Source organism: Pristiophorus japonicus, chromosome 1, assembly GCF_044704955.1.
Source record: "Pristiophorus japonicus isolate sPriJap1 chromosome 1, sPriJap1.hap1, whole genome shotgun sequence".
Classification (NCBI taxonomy): domain Eukaryota; kingdom Metazoa; phylum Chordata; class Chondrichthyes; family Pristiophoridae; genus Pristiophorus; species Pristiophorus japonicus.
In genome coordinates, this window is record NC_091977.1 from 21,260,775 (window position 1) to 21,277,083 (window position 16,309).

Consider the following 16,309-nt stretch of genomic DNA (forward strand, 5'->3'; position numbering starts at 1 on the left):
GGGCTAAGTATCTGGGAATGTCCCCTTTTGAAAAAAAAATCAACTAACAAAAAAAATCGTACCGAACTGATTTACTCTAGAGCAAGTTTATTGGGGAAAGTGGCATTTTTTTTAAACTTACGCCAGAAAAACCAACTTACTCCAAAAAAATTAGAGCAAGTCATGGCCAAAACTGAGCACCTTATCTTATTTTCTAGATATGGCAAAGCAGGTTAAATATTCAGATGTACCTTTTGTTGTTGTACGGCTTATTTTCGCATATTTCTGGGGACAGGTAGTATGGTGTACCTATGCAGGTCCGTGCCAGCTCTACAGTGCTAGTAAGGAAATAAACAAAATTAATACCTTCATAAATTTAATATATCTCTATGAAGATCCATTCTTTATTTTAGAAGCATTAACCCATTTAAAAATAAAATATTAACATTTCTATTACCATCGCAGGCAAAGCATTTCCGTAGAAGGTACTCGCATGTTTTACACAGCACAATTTCTTAAAATGTTCTTAATTGAGATGTCAGGCTTTCATTATCCACCAAAAAATAGATAACAACAGATGCTAAACACAGACATTATTCAATCGTTTTTCTGGCTTCTGCCACATACTTGGATGTTCTCAACCAACATTTTTGCCAAATCATAAACTCTGCCCCACGATGTCTCTCCCTCCTTCGCAAAGCCTCTTCAGCTACGCAAAGCATTCCTTCAGATGCTCCTGCCACCAAAATTAAATTGTGCTGTTAAGCAATGTTCGAGCTTCAACTTAGGAACAAGATAGAGTAGTAGGACAAAATCTAAATTTAATTAGTGAGAAGCAAATTTGAAACAGGTATTTCCACTGAAGGGGCCATACACTTTTAGAATAGTTACCTGTTATAGAGTCAAAGACAATAGCAGCATTCAAAACTCAAGTAATTGGTTAGGTTAGGAAAGTTGGACGGGCCGATGGACCATTCCTCATCCTGGCCTTATTGCGTTCTTAAAATTGTTTATAATTTAAAAATGCAAACCAAATCTCTTTGGAAAATGAGCATTTTCCAATTTGCCATTCGATTAGCAACAATAATACAGCACATAGACTGACTCTGCAATGCTGCATTGATGAGCATACCATCCTTTGGACAAAGGCTTTGGACAGAGGTCTTTAAAATCTTGAAAGATTTTCATAGAGGAGATACAGAGAGACTGTTTCCACCTGTGGGGAAGAGCATAACTAGAGGCCATCAATATAAGATTGTCAAAAAGAAATCCAATAGGGAATTCAGAAGAAACTTCTTTACCCAGTGAGAACGTGGAACTCGCTACCACAGGGAGTGGTTGAAGCAAATAGTATGGATGCATTTAAGGGGCGGTTAGATCAATATTTGAGGGAGTAGGCTATAGAGGGTTATGCTGGTAGGGTTGGATGAGGAAAGACAGGAAGAGGTTCAAGTGGAACATAAACACTGGCATAAAGCACTGGTTGGGTTGAATGGCCTGTTTCTGTGCTGTATATCCTATGTAATCCTATGCAAGGCATTAAACCCACGCCTGGTTTACCTGTCCAATGGTTCAGATGGACTCGACAGATTCTACAGCATTATTCCAAGAAGAACAAGGAGTTGTGTTCCTGGCTAACATGTCTCATTCCACTTAATCACATAAACTGGCCATTCACTCATTGTAACTTTTTGGATCTTGCGATGCACAAAATGGCTGCCACATTTGCCTGCAAGGCATTTGACAAGGTGCCACACAAAAGGTTACTGCACAAGATAAAAGTTGGGGGTAATATATTAGCATGGATAGAAGTTTGGCTAACAAACAGAAAATCGGGAAAAATGGTTCATTCTCTGGTTTGCAATCAGTAACGAGTGGGGTGCCGCAGGGATCAGTGCTGGGACCCCAACTATTTACAATCTATATTAACGGCTTGGAAGAAGGGACTGAGTGTAACGTAGCCAAGTTTGCCGACTATACTAAGATGGGAGGAAAAGCAATGTGTGAGGACATAAAAAAGCTGCAAAAGGCCATAGACAGGCAAAAATTTGGCAGATGAAGTATAATGTTGGAAATTGTGAGGTCATGCACTTTGGCAGAAAAAAATCAAAGAGCAAGTTATTATTTAAATGTAGAAAGATTGCAAAGTGCTGCAGTACAGCGGGATCGGGGGGGTACTTGTGCATGAAACACAGAAGGATAATATGCAGGTACAGCAAGTGATCAGGAAGGCCAATGGTATCTTGGCCTTTATTGCAAAAGGGATGGGAGTATAAAAGCAGGGAAGTCTTGTTACAGTTGTACAGGGTATTGGTGAGACCACACCTGGAATACTGTGTGCAGTTTTGGTTGCCATATTTCCGAAAGGATATGCTTGCTTTGGAGGCAGTTCAGCAAGGTTCACTAGGTTGATTCCGGGGATGAGGGGGTTGACTTATGAGGAAAGGTTGAGTAGGTTGGGCCTCTACTCATTGGAATTCAGAAGAATGAGGGGTGATCTTATCGAAACGTGTAAGATTATGAGGCTTGACAAGGTGGATGCAGAGAGGATGTTCCCACTGGTGGAGGAGATTAGAACTAGGGGGCATGATCTTAGAATAAGGGGCCGCTCATTTAGAACTGAGATGAGGACAAATTTCTTCTCTCAGAGCGTTGTGAATCTATGGAATTCGCTGCCTCAGAGAGCTGTGGAAACTTGGACATTAAATAAATTTAAGATAGAAATAGACAGTTTCTTAAACGATAAGGGGATAAAAGGTTATGGGGAACAGGCGGTGAAGTGGTGCTGGGTCCATGATCGGATCAGCCATATTATTGAATGGGCAGAGCAGGGTCAAGGGGCCACGTGGCCTACTCCTGCTCCTATTTCTTATATAGGGGGTTCCCTATCTGCATACATGACAATAGTCACTGTGCTCTAATCGTCAACTCATTGTTAAGTGAAGCACTTTAAACTGATTCTGAAACATGCAATGAGGCATGTTGAAAGTAGCTCATTTACATTTAAACATACAAGCTAATGTAGCACATTTTAAGTAATGCCCACGTAAATTAAACAGAAAATAACTTTTATTGGTACAGGCGCAGCGTCCCGAATCCGAAACCCTCGGGACCGAGGTCATTCCGGATTTTGTATTTTGCCAGATTTTGGAACGTCTTTCTGACGTCACGAATCCAGAAACGCCTGAGCCCAGGTTTGGATATTTCCGGATTTCACAACGTCAGGAAAAGGGGGGGGGGCGGTGTCATAGATGAGCTGTTCGGATCGCTGGGTGGGACCCAGTCACCGTGGAAGTGTGCGGGCATGGCCCTGCCGCAGTGGAGTTGTTTGCGCGGGCTCTGCCGAGCAGATGTTCGCGCGGGGCCTCGCTGCCGAGGACCTGATCGGGCGGAGCCCCACCGCCGTGGAGGAGTTCCTTGTCTGGCCCGAGGTCGGTGGGGTTGGGCAGCCCAGGTAAAGGGGAGGGAGGGGGACCGGGGAGAGGTCGGGCCGGGGGGGGGATGTCGGGCCGCGCGAAGTCGGTTCGCCGAGGCGGGGTGAGTCCGGATATTGGACCATTTTCCGGTTTCCGGATATTCCCGCCACGGATATGCCCGGTGTCCAGATTCTGGAACATTCTGGATTCCGGAATTCCGGATTTTGGAGGTCGATCCTGTAATAGGAAAATCCAATTTCACACGGTCAAAAAAACTGCAAAGATCAAAAGAGACAATACATGTGAATTAAATTTCTGTTCATGATGTTTAACTCTACCTGTTAAGTACTCTAGCTATTCCAAAATCTCCCAGCTGAACTGTCCCATCTTTGGTTAGAAAGATATTCTGGGTTAGAAAAGGAACAAGTGTTACTCGAAATATACTTCAGTTTATATTTTCTAGCAAACATTTGTGGTTATGAAGGTGCATGAAATTAGAATTGTTTTCATTCGAAACCAGTGCAGTTTTATGGTTGGTGAACTTTCATCTTTTGTTTCTAAGCTTCAAATATGCCAGGGAGTCCCTCCTCCCAATCAACACTCATGGCGCACTCTCCTACTTTAAAAGCTGCCTTCACATTTGCATTTAAATATCAGATTCGAGAGATATTGGGGTTCATTTTCAACTCTGCAGTCTGGGTGGTCGCCTGGTTAAACGAATCACCCGCCTGATTGCCAAGCCATTAAAATCGCAGGAATGACAATCGGGCGGGTTTTGCCCAAGGGGCAAAAGTTGAAAATTACCCCGACAGTTTCAGGAGAGCAACCGGCAGGACAAGAAAAAATTGTCCAAAACTGATTATTTTATCAGACAATTACAAAAAATGGGTCAAAACCACATATTCCAGCTGTTAAATTAACTTTGTAGGATACAGTAACCATCACAGAGGCTTAGAGAAACTAAATGTTATTTGTAAATATTTTAATGAAATGATTTTGGCAATAATTAAAATTTAACTCTTCCCAACCACTGGCATAAATGCCACCGGAGGCAGAATGGGCTGTTCTTTGGAAGTTGGGGGGGGGGGGAAATCACATTATAAACTGCTTCAGCTTATAATTATGTTTAGCCCCAAACCCAGCCTCAAAATGCTTGATGCAACACTGGATAACTCTAGTTGAGCAAACTCAAAACTGTATTCATTCATTGCTTTTCTTTCTTTAATGTAGCAGCACACTTGCCTCGGGATCAGAAAAGTTATGGGTTGAAGTCGGACACCAAGGCTCAAGTACACAATCTATGCTGAAACTTGAGTGCTGTACTGAAGAAGCACAGTCGGAGGGGACATCACTCAGATGAGATGTTAAACAGAGTCTCTGCCTGCTTTGGTGGACAAAAAGGTCCCATGGCGCACCCAGTGTCCTGGCTAACTTTCATTCCTCAACCAACACGACCAAAGCAAATGATCTGGTCATTTATCTCATTGCTGCTTGTGGGACCTTGCTTTGTGCAAATTAGCTGTTGTCATTTTCGACATTACAACAGTGACACACTTCAAAAGAACCTCATTGGCTGTAACGTACTTGAAGATATTCTGAGGTCATGAAAGGTGCTATATAAATGAGAGTTTCTCTTTCTTATATATAAGGACCCCGCATAAGGAGATATTAGGACAGGTGACCAAAAGCTTAGTCAAAGAGGTAGGCTTTAAGGAGAGTCTTAAAAGGAGGAGAGGCGCGCAAAGAGATTTAGGGAGTGAGTTCCAGAGCTTAGGGCCTCGGCAGCTGAAGGCATGACCACCAATGGTGGAGCGATTAAAATTGGGGATGCTTAAGAGGCCAAAATTGGAGGAGTGCTGATATCTCAGAGGATTGTAGGGCTGGAAGAGGTTACAGAGATAGGGGAGGGGGCAAGACCATGGAGAGATTTGAAAACAAGGATGAGAATTATTAAATCGAGGCGTTGTTTAATCCAATGACATTATCAGACCTTGACATACTTGCAACAGCTTCCTAGATTTATTCAGCAGCAGATGCTGCTGGAATTTCTTCCTCCCAACACACTAATAAAAATTCAGAATCCATTTAGAGTTATGACATGGCGAGTTATCAGTCAATTTTCTGAAAATACTTCCTTAACTCAACTGATAAATAAGCTTACCTGTGATTTTATATCCCTGTGGAGAATCTTTCTGTCATGTACATGTTTCAGAGCCAGGCAGATCTGCACAAACCAATCCAGAATCTGCCAACACAAAGGATTATAAAGCAATACTGTTGTACAAGTAAAAGCGATGCCAGAAAACACCAAGGTCACTTATTCTCACTCAAAAGATTATAGCAATAAGCAGATCTATTATTTATTTATACATCGTTGCAGAACTTACCGTTCAAGAGTGACAACATGATTTGCTCTATTCAAAGCACCATTTTAATTAAATCTTGTAATAGATCACCAACTGAGAGAGTCACTGAACATACGCAGTTTATTTTAAGCAGAAAGAATGCACAATTCACTATAGGCCTCCACAGCAAACAATGCGTGTTTAAATTTGACTAGATTACAGTCTGGAGGATTCCCGAGATCCGTTTCCACCCCCTTTCTGAAACTGCACTAATCCCTCCACCGCAGAAAGTGATCTCTACATAGGAATGGCTTACAGAATATTTTTTTCTGAGATATTGCTCCAGAGTCTCTTCCAGCAGGGAAGAGACAATGTTTGTCGGTTCAGTATCAGCAGACTCACCATGTAGACATTCCCCCTGGTAGCTCAGACAGTTTATCGCGTGGACAGCTGAACCATAAAACCATAAAGACCCAGATTCAATTCGCAGTCTGTGCTGAGCAGAGGTAGCAGTAAAGGCAACAACTTTCATTTAGATTGTGCTTTGAGCACAAGTGTTTCACAGATAGGCATATGGACAACAGAGAAAAGTCTGGAAAGGAAAGGTTAGGAAGGGTGACCAAAAGTTAGGTAGAAGTGATGGGGTCACGCTGGGTGCCATTAGCATAGATGTGGAAGTTAACCCCATGTCACAGGTGATGTCACCAAGGGGCATCATGTAGATAAGGAAGAGAAGAGGGCCCCAGGCAGATCCTGGGGAAGAAGTTGAAGGTGACGCAAGTCATTGCTGGAGATCATCTTGTTATATTTAAATAGATAGTAGTGGAACACTGCAAGGATTGGGCTGGACAGCAGAACAGAGGATGGTGGCGAGCCATGTTGAATGCTGCTGAGAAAGAAGATAATGCACTAAGGTCTGAATTATATAGACGACTGAGGCACTACAACTGGGCTGAGTATTGTGGGGCTATGGAGCTGCCCAGATTCCAGTTCCTCGTCACTATCCAGGGATCCCTGCTGGAAGTGCACTTGCAATGGATGAGGACAGGATCTGGATCGTTTGTGATGCCGCCACTGTTGGATTAGTCAGTCAACATTGACTGCCAAGACTCATGCATAAATAACGGCTATTTATGCAAGATACCACAGCTAAGCTGATGCTTACGGAACTGTATCCCAACAAAAGGTTAACACCTTCAAGAGAGAGAGAGAGAGAGAGAAGGAGAGGAGAGAGGAGGAGAGGAGAGAGAGAGAGAGAGAGAGAGAGAGAGAGAGAGAGAGAGAGAAAGAGAGAGGAGAGAGAAGGTTGACAAGAAACAACAAAGTCACACAAGGGACTTCTCATGGCAACCAGCCAAAATGTTTAATAGTAGTCGAGTTAGACTCATCACACATCAGTTTTCATAGAATTATAGGGCTCAAGTTTCAGACACCTGCTAGAACGGCGCACATTGGAGAGCCCGCCTAATTTACAGAACACAAATTGCGCCGAATACTTACCTCTCCGATAGCTGTAGGCCCATTTCCACCTTGGCGCGGTGCAGCAGGAGCTACGGCCCTACCCCAAAAACAGTGCCGGCAGCTGTGCGCGAGGACAGTAGCTCCCAGCCCTCCCAGCACGTCCGGTCTCCGGGGCAACGACTCTATCCCAGGCCGAAGGGACGTCGCCCCTATCCCGGGCCAAGTGGCCCGCCCGAAGTCCTCCTGGGAGCCTGCCGGCCCGGACCCCGACCAAAGTCCTCGTGGAGCTGGCGTCATCGTTGTCGGTGGGGCCCGCGGCCTTTCGCTGGGGGCGGGCCCCACCCGAAGAGTCGTCTGCGTCAGCTGCCCAGCAGCGGCTGCCTGTGGGCCCCGCCCGAAGTCCTCGGCGGGGCCCGGCTTCAGGGCCTGCCAGCCCCGCATCTCGCTGGGGGAGGGCCCTGCCCGAAGAGTCGTCTGTGCCAGCGGCCCGGCATCGGATGCGTGCGGGCCCTGCCCAAAGTCCTCGTCTTCTCCCTCCCCCCACCCCCTCCGGTCTTCATCTTCTCTCCCCCCCGTCCCCCCTCTCTTCTCTCCCCCCTCTGCCCCGCGCCCCCCCCTTCTCCCCCGCCCTCCCCCTCTCTCTTCTCCCCCTCTACCTCCGCCCCCCCTCCTCTTTCCCCCCGCCCTCCCCCTCTCTCCTTGCCCTCTCTCCTCTCCCCCCTGCCCTCCCCCTCTCTCCTCTCCCCCGCCCTCCCCATCTCTCCTCTTCCCTGCCCTCCCCCTCTCTTCTCTCTCCCCGCCCCCCTTCTCCCCGTTGCTGCAGTAGGTGAGTAGAATAATTTATTTGTTGTGATTTTTTTAATTTTTTTTTTTTTTGGATTTATTGGTTGATTTATTTATCATTAATTATTGATGATGGCTCTTTATTTGTAAAAGTGAAGTGTTTAATATTTGTAAAACCCCCCCCTTCCCTTCCCTTCCCTTCCCCCCCCCCTCCCCGATCTCTCGTTCCCAATGCCTGATTTCTAAGTATAGGCAAGGTTTTTCTGAGCGTACAAAAATCTACACTTACTCCATTCTAAGTTAGTTTGGAGTAAGTTTACGCTGCCTAATCTTGCAAAACAGGCGTAAGTGGCTGGACACGCCCCCTGTTGAAAAAGAAAATCTGTTCTAAAATGGAACTATTCTAACTCACTAGAACTGCAGCAAACTAAATGCCAAGAATTGCAATTTCTAAGATGCTCCATTCTAAACTAGTTGCTCCCAAAAAAATAGGAGCAACTCAGGCCGAAACTTGAGCCCATAGAATGATGCAGCACAGAAGGGGGCCATTCGGCCCATCGTACCTGTGCCGACTCTTTGAAAAAGCTCTCCAATTAGTAGTCCCTGTCCCGTGCTCTTTCTGCCAAGTTGCAAGTTGAACAGCTTTGAGACTCAAACCCCGGACTTGTGGATTGAACATGGCCCTTTGCAAACTAATTGATGGGGTAGGGGCGGGCAAATGCACATTTATGCCTGGCCTGTTTCATCTTCAGTGGGGAATGCAGAGTAACGTGACCAGTGCTGTCCTGTACTCGGTACATAGCAGCCTGACTTGCAGTGGTGCAATTAGAGATGATGAACAAGAGTTTTACAGAACATTTAAACCTATCAGCTGAAGTGTAGTTTTCTTCTTGCGATGTATTGGGAGCAATAAACTAAATATGCCTCGTGAAAACAGTGACGCACAGATGAAAAGACAGCATCAGAACAGATTCCCAACAGTGTAGTTGGATTAAGAAACATTTCACAATTGCCTCGTGACCGCGACTAAATAGTATTTCAAAAAAGAATAGTTTTTACCTGGTCCTCAGGGAATAGAATTCCTTTTTGCGCATTGATCCTTTTGAAAAGATCTCCACCTTCACAGTAATCCATGACTATGTAAAGGCAGCCGTTTTCTGTTAAATAAATACACATGCAGCTGATCAAGACTTAAATTTTAAATGAGCTAATACTCAAGACATTGGCCCCAAGTTTCCACATAATTTGCTCCTGATTTTTAGGAGCAACTGGTGTATCTTAGAAATCGGAATTCTCGTCATTTAGTTTGCTCCAGTTCTAGTCAGTTAGAACAGTTTCACTTTGGAACAGAATTTATTTTTCAAAAGGGGGCGTGTCCGGCCACTTACGCCTGATTTCAAAGTTTCGTGAGTGAAAACTTACTCCAAACTAACTTAGAATGGAGTAAGTGAAGATTTTTGTACGCTCGAAAAAACCTTGTCTACACTTTAGAAAATCAGGCGTAGGTTACAAATTAGGTGTAGGGAACGAGGTGGGGGGGGGGGGGAGGCGGGGGGGGGAGGGAAGTCATTAAATTCTACAATCAATCCTTAGTTATACTTATACAAATATCATACAAATAAATCCAACCTGAATAAAAATTTATAAGCAAAGAAAAGATTAAATAAACCATGTTCCTACCTGTGTGAAAGTGCTTCAGGCAGGCCTTTCATGTTGGAGACAGGCAGCGGTGTGGCGTCAGTGTCTCGACGGCAGCGGCAGCAAGCCTAGAGCTGAGCTGCAGTGCTTGAGGCAGGCCTTCATTCTCTTCGTGGCTGGCCGCGAAGAAGCAGCACCGGACGGACCCGAGGCCATTTGGCCATGAGATATCAGCGGCGTCAGTGGCTGGCCAGCAGCCAAAGAATCAGCAGCGGACCGATGTGAGGCCATTCGGCCATGAGATATCAGCGGCGTCAGTGGCTGGCCGGCAACCAAAGAATCAACGCAGGACACACGCAGCTCATTGAGGTGCTTGAGGCCATTCGGCCACGCTTTAGGGGCGGCGTCAGTGGCTGGCCGGCAGCCGAAGATACAGCAGCAGCCTTCGAGCTGTGAGGGGGACTGAGGCCATTTGGACAGGGAGAGGCAGCCACATCGACAGTTTTATATTTAAATTTGCAGAATGGGTGCTGCATTGTCAACACCACGTATTATTGCAAAGTTGAATTGGCACTCTTATTTCTCCAAACACACAGTCCTTACTTTGCATGCACCAATGCAGCACCGGTTCTGCAAGTTTAGCAGTGAAAAGCTGAATGCACTGATTTCAGCAGGTGATTTATTCAGCAGTGCTGCTAAAAGCACTCCCTCACGCACAGAAATATCAAAAAAAATTAAATTACAAGCCTTTGCAGGGGTCCAAGAAACAAATCTTCACTTTTTCTGCAGTATTTTTAAAAATGGCCGAGTGCCAATGTTTGTGTGAGACTGCGCGTGCGCGCACGCTCCAACACGCACGCGCAGAGTTGCCGGCACCACGAAGGCTAATTTAAATTGGACCCGCCTCCTGCTACTTAGAAACTCGCCGCGAGTGTTAGGCTCCGCCCTCTGCTGCGATGAGTGCGCCGCGCCAAGCAGACATCGAGCATCGGACTTTTTTTTAGGCGCAGTTTTCGGCGCAAAAAACAGGCGCCCAGCTCGGAGGTGCGCCGTTTTCGCCGCGGCACGAAACTTGGGGCCATTGATTTGCAATACAAGAACATAAGAACATAAGAAATAAGAGCAGGAGTAGGCCCCTCGAGCCTGCTGCGCAATTCAGTAAGATCATGGCTGATCTGATCTTGGCCTCAACTCCACTTTACTGCCTGTTCCCCATAACCCTTGACTCCCTTATAGTTTAAGAATCTGTCTATCTCAGCCTTCAATATATTCAATGACTCAGCCTCCACAGCTCTCTGGGGCAGAGAATTCACGACCCTCTGGGGCCAAGAATTCCAAAGATTCACAACACTCAGAAGAAATTCCTCCTCATCTCCGTCTTCAATGGGTAACCCCTTATTCTGAAACAATGGTCCCTAATTCTAGACTCCCGCAAGAGGGGACACATCCTCTCAGCATCTACCTTGTCGAGCCCCCTCAGACTCTTATATGTTTCAATAAGATCACCTCTCATTCTTCTAAACTCCAATGAGTACTGGCCTAACCTGCCCATAAAGGCAACCCCTTCATCCTAAGAATCAACCCAGTAAACTTACTCTGAACTGCCTCCAATGCAAGTATATCCCTCCTTAATTAAGGAGACCAAAACTGTACAGTACTCCAGGTGTGGTCTACAATTGTAGCAAGACTTCCCTACTTTTATACTCCATCCCACTTGCCTTCCTAATTACTTGCTATACCTGCATGCTAACTGTTTGTTTCATGTATGAGGACACCCAGATCCCTCTGTACTGCAACATTCTGTTGTCTCTCTCCATTTAAATAATATTTTGCTATTCTATTCTTCCTACCAAAGTGGATAACCTCACAATTTCCCACGATACTCCATCTGCTAAATCTTTGCTCACTCACTTATTGTATCTATGTCCCTTTGCAGACTCTTGTGTCCTCCTCAACTTGCTTTCCCACCTATCTTTGTATTGTCAGCAAATTTGGCTACAATTCACTAGGTCCTTTCATCCAAGCCATTAATATAGATTGCACTGAGCCCTGTGGGACCCCACATGCTAGTTTCCCAACCTGAAAATGACTCATTTACCCCGACGCTCTGTTTTCTGTTAGTTAGAGAGCATGACAGGATTAAGGACATCTCCTCAGGGCTGGAGAGGAACTTGGAGTGGGAGGGGGAAGATCCAGTTGTCTTCGTCCACGTGGGTACCAATAACATAGTTAGGACAAACAAGAGGTTCTGCTGAGGGAGTATGAGCAGCTTGGGGTCAAATTAAAAAGCAGAACCACAAAAGGTAATAATCTCTGGATTACTACCTGAGCCACGAGCAAATTTGCTTCGGGTAAATAAGATCAGAGAGTTAAATATGTGGCTCAAAGACTGGTGTGGGAGAAATGGGTTTTGGTTCGTGGGACATTGGCACCAGTACTGGGGTAAAAGGGAGCTGTTCTGTTGGGACGGGCTCCACTTAGACCGTGCTGGGACTAATGTCCTGGCAAATTGAATTACGAGTGCTGTAAACGAATTAGTGAGGTAGGGTGGGGGGTTCTGGTGAGTGGAAATTTAAAAAGTCAAAGAATGAGAAGGCAATAGGGCAGGCAAGCATTGGGTAAATGGAAAACAGAGAGTCACAGGAAGGGACAGAATGTACAAACATAAAAGTGCATCAGAAAGTGGGGTCAAAGCAGGAAAAAAATGGTAAAAAAAAACAACATTTAAAAGCTCCTTATCTGAATGCAGCAGCATTTGTAATAAAATAGATAAGTTGATGGCACAAATAGATATGATCTGATAGCCATTACAGAGACGTGGTTGTAAGGTGATCAAGGCTGGGAACTAAATATTATGGCGTATTTGACAATTCGGAAGGACAGACAGAAAGGGAAAGGAAGTGGGGTAGCTCTGTTAATAAAGGATGAGATCAGTGCTTTAGTGAGAAACATTATTGGCTCAGAAGATCAAGATGTTGAATCAGTTTGGGTGGAGATAAGGAATAATAAGGGGAAAAAGTCGCTTGTGGGTGTAGTCTATGCTTAGGTAGTCCCTCGGAGTCGAGGATGACTTGCTTCCACATTAAAAATGAGTTCTCAGGTGACTGAAGAGTCCAATGTGGGACCTACACAGTCTCCGTCACAGGTGGGGCAGACGGTGGTTGAAGGAAGGGGTGGGTGGGGAGCTTGGGTTGCTGTGCGCCCCTTCCGCTGTCTACGCTTGGATTCAGCTTGCTCCTGGCGAAGAGACTCGAGGTGTTCGGTGCCTTCCTCGATGCTTTTCCTCCACTTTGAGCGATCTTGGGCCAGTGATTACCAGGTGTCGGTGGGGATGTTGCACTTTTTCAAGGAGGCTTTCAGGGTGTCCTTGAAGCGTTTCCTCTGCCCACCTGGGGCTCGCTTCCCGTGTTGAAGCTCCGAGTAGAGCATTTGTTTTGGGAGTCTAGTATCGGGCATGCGGACGATGTGGCCAGTCCAACAGTACTGATTGAAGCATTGAGCGTGGTCAGTGCTGGAGAGATGTTGGCCTGAGCGAAAACACTGACATTGGTGCGCCTACCCTGCCAATGGATTTGCAGGATTTTGCGGAGGCAACACTGGTGATACTTCTCCAGTGTTTTGAGGTGCCTGCTGTATATAGTCCATGTCTCTGTCTATAGGCCCACTAACAGTAGCGACACTGTTGACGGGAGTATAAATCAAGAAATATGGAGGCTTGTAAAAAAGGAACTAATCATGGGCAATTTTAACCTTCATATTGATTGAACAAAACAAATTGGCCAGGGTGGCCTTGAGGAAGAGTTCATAGAGTGTATCTGGGATAGTTTCCTTGAACAGTACATCATGGAACCAACCAGGGAGCAGATGATCTTAGATCTGGTCCTGTGTAATAAATGATCGCCTGGTAAATGATCCTCATAGCATGGTTGAATTTCAAATTCAAATTCAGTTGGAGGGTGAGAAAGTTGGGTCTCAAACTAGTGTCCTAAACTTAAATTAAGGAGACTACAAAGTATGAGGGCAGAGTTGGTTAAAGTGGAAAATAGATTAAAGTGTAGGACTGTTGATGAGCAGTGGCAGACATTTAAGGAGATATTTCATAACTCTCAACAAAAATATATTCCAATGAGAAGGAAAGACTGCAAGAGAAGGGATCAACATCTGTGGCTAACTAAGGAAATAAGGGATGGTATCAAATTGAAAACAAAGGCATACAAAGTGGCCAACACTAGTGGGGGACAGAGGATCGCAAATCTTTTAAAAGCAGCAAAAAACAACTAAAAAAAAGAGGGAAGATAGTTTATGAAAGCAAACTAGTACAAAATATAAAAACAGATAGTAAGAGTTGCTACAGGTACATAAATAGGAAAAAGAAAGAGTGGCTAAAGTAAATGTTAATCCTTTAGAGGATGAGACTGGGGAATTAATAATGGGGAACAGGAAAATGGCAGAGACTTTGAACAAATATTTTGTATCGGTCTTCATGGTAGAAGACACTAAAAACATCCCAATAGGGGATAATCAAGGGGCTATAGGGAGGGAGGAACGTAATACAATCACTAAAGTAGTTCTCGGTAAAATAATGGGACTAAAGGCGGACAAGTCCCCTGGACCTGATGGCCTGCATCCTGGGGTCTTAAGACAAGTGGCTGCAGAAATAGTGGACGCATTGGTTGTAATCTACCAAAATTCCCTGGATTCTGGGGAGGTCCCTGCAGATTGGTAAACCGCAAATGTAATGCCCCTATTTAAAAATGGAAGCAGACAGACAGCAGGAAACTATAGACCAGTTAGCCTAACATCTGTCATTGGAAAAATGCTGGAGTCCATTATTAAGGAAGCAGTAGCAGTACATTTGGAAAAGCATGATTTAATCAAGCAGAGTCAACATGGTTTTGAGAGGGAAATCATGTTTGACAAATTTGCTGGAGTTCTTTGAGGATGTAACGAGCAGGGTGGATAAGGGGGAACCAGTGGATGTGGTGTATTTGGATTTCCAGAAGGCATTCGATAAGGTGCCGCATAAAAGGTTACGGCACCAGATAAAAGTTCACGGAGCTGGGGGTAATATATTAGCATGGAGAGAGGATTGGCTAATTAACAGAAAGTAGGGATAAATGGGTCATTTTCTGGTTGGCAAACAGTGACTAGTGGGCTGCAGCAGGGATCGGTGCTGGAGCCTCAACTGTTTACAATCTATATTAATGATGAAGGGACCAAGTAATGTAGCCAAGTTTGCTGATGATACAAAGATGGGTGGGAAAGCAAATTGTGAGAACACAAGAAATCTGCAAGGGGATATAGACAGGCTAAGTGAGTGGGCAAAAATTTGGCAGATGGAGTATAGAAAATGTGAGGTTATCCACGATGGCAGAAATAAAAAATAGAAAAGCAAATTATAATTTAAATGGAAAAAAATTGCAAAGTGCTGCAGTATAGAGGGACCTGAGGGTCCTTGTGCGTGAAACACAAAAAGTTAATATGCAGGTACAGCAAGTAATCAGGAAGGCAAATTGAACGTTGGCCTTTATTGCAAGGGGGATGGAGTATAAAAGCAGAGAAGTCCTGCTACAACTGTACAGGGTATTGGTGAGGCCACACCTAGATTACTGCATGCAGTTTTCGTCTCCGTATTTAAGGACGAATAGACTTGCATTGAAGGCTGTTCAAAGAAGACTCACTAGGCTGATTCCGGAGATGAGGGGGTTGACTTATGAAGATAGGTTGAGCCTGTACTCATTGGAGTTCAGAAGAATGAGAGGTGATCTTATCGAAACATAAAAGATAATGAGGGGGCGCAACAAGGTGGATGCAGAAGATATTTCTACATAGGGGAAACTAAAACTAGCAGGCAAAGTCTTAAAATAAGGGGCCACCCATTTAAAACTGAGGTGAGGGGGAATTTCTTCTCTCAGGAGGGTTGTAAATCTGTGGAATTCTCTGACCCAGTGAGCTGTGGCAGCTGGGTTATTGAATATATTTAAGGCGTAGACAGATTTTTGAGCAATAAGGGAATAAACAGTTATGGGGAGTGGGCAGGGAAGTGGAGTTGAGTCCATGATCAGATCAGACATGAGGAGGAAATGTATTAGCATGGATAGAGAATTGGCTAGCTAACAGAAAGTCGGGATAAATGAGTCCTTTTCGGGTTGGAAATCGGTGGTTAGTGGTGTGCCACAGGGATCGGTGCTGGGACCACAACTGTTTACAATATACATAGATGACTTGGAAGAGGGGACGGAGTGTAGTGTAACAAAATTTGCAGATGACACAAAGATTAGTGGGAAAGCGGGTTGTGTAGAGGACACAGAGAGGCTGCAAAGAGATTTAGATAGGTTAAGCAAATGGGCTAAGGTTTGGCAGATGGAATACAATGTCGGAAAATGTGAGGTCATCCACCTTGGGGAAAAAAAAACAGTAAAAGGGAATATTATTTGAATGGGGAGAAATTACAACATGCTGCGGTGCAGAGGGACCTGGGGGTCCTTGTGCATGAAACTCTTTTTGGAGTTTATCTGCAAAACAAAAAACATTAAACCGTGCCACCCGCCCTGGATGACACAGCAGACATTTACAAGGCCCCTTTTTTTTTTCTTTTTTTTGGTTTTTTTGGGGCGCTAAAATCACATTTTTTCCAGTGCCCCCTATAAAAGGGGAGGGGGACACTAAAAGCACCGGCAATTAAAA

The 16,309-nt window shown here is 44.8% G+C and overlaps 1 protein-coding gene across 8 annotated transcripts in view; it reads right to left on the reverse strand.

Moving 5' to 3' along the window:
- Positions 1-16,309, reverse strand: part of nek1 (NIMA-related kinase 1) — a 226,766-nt gene that overhangs the window by 190,974 nt on the left and 19,483 nt on the right. For 7 of the 8 annotated variants that reach the window (XM_070878030.1, XM_070878068.1, XM_070878050.1 and 4 more), the window contains exons 4-7: positions 9,044-9,141; positions 5,557-5,640; positions 3,734-3,801; positions 231-317 (exon numbers count right to left, since the gene is read on the reverse strand). In XM_070878030.1, the coding sequence (XP_070734131.1) occupies positions 231-317; positions 3,734-3,801; positions 5,557-5,640; positions 9,044-9,141 (337 nt within the window). Of the gene's footprint in view, positions 1-230; positions 318-606; positions 3,231-3,733; positions 3,802-5,556; positions 5,641-9,043; positions 9,142-16,309 lie in introns of those variants that run through there. The other variant, XM_070878059.1, reaches the window with a different exon arrangement.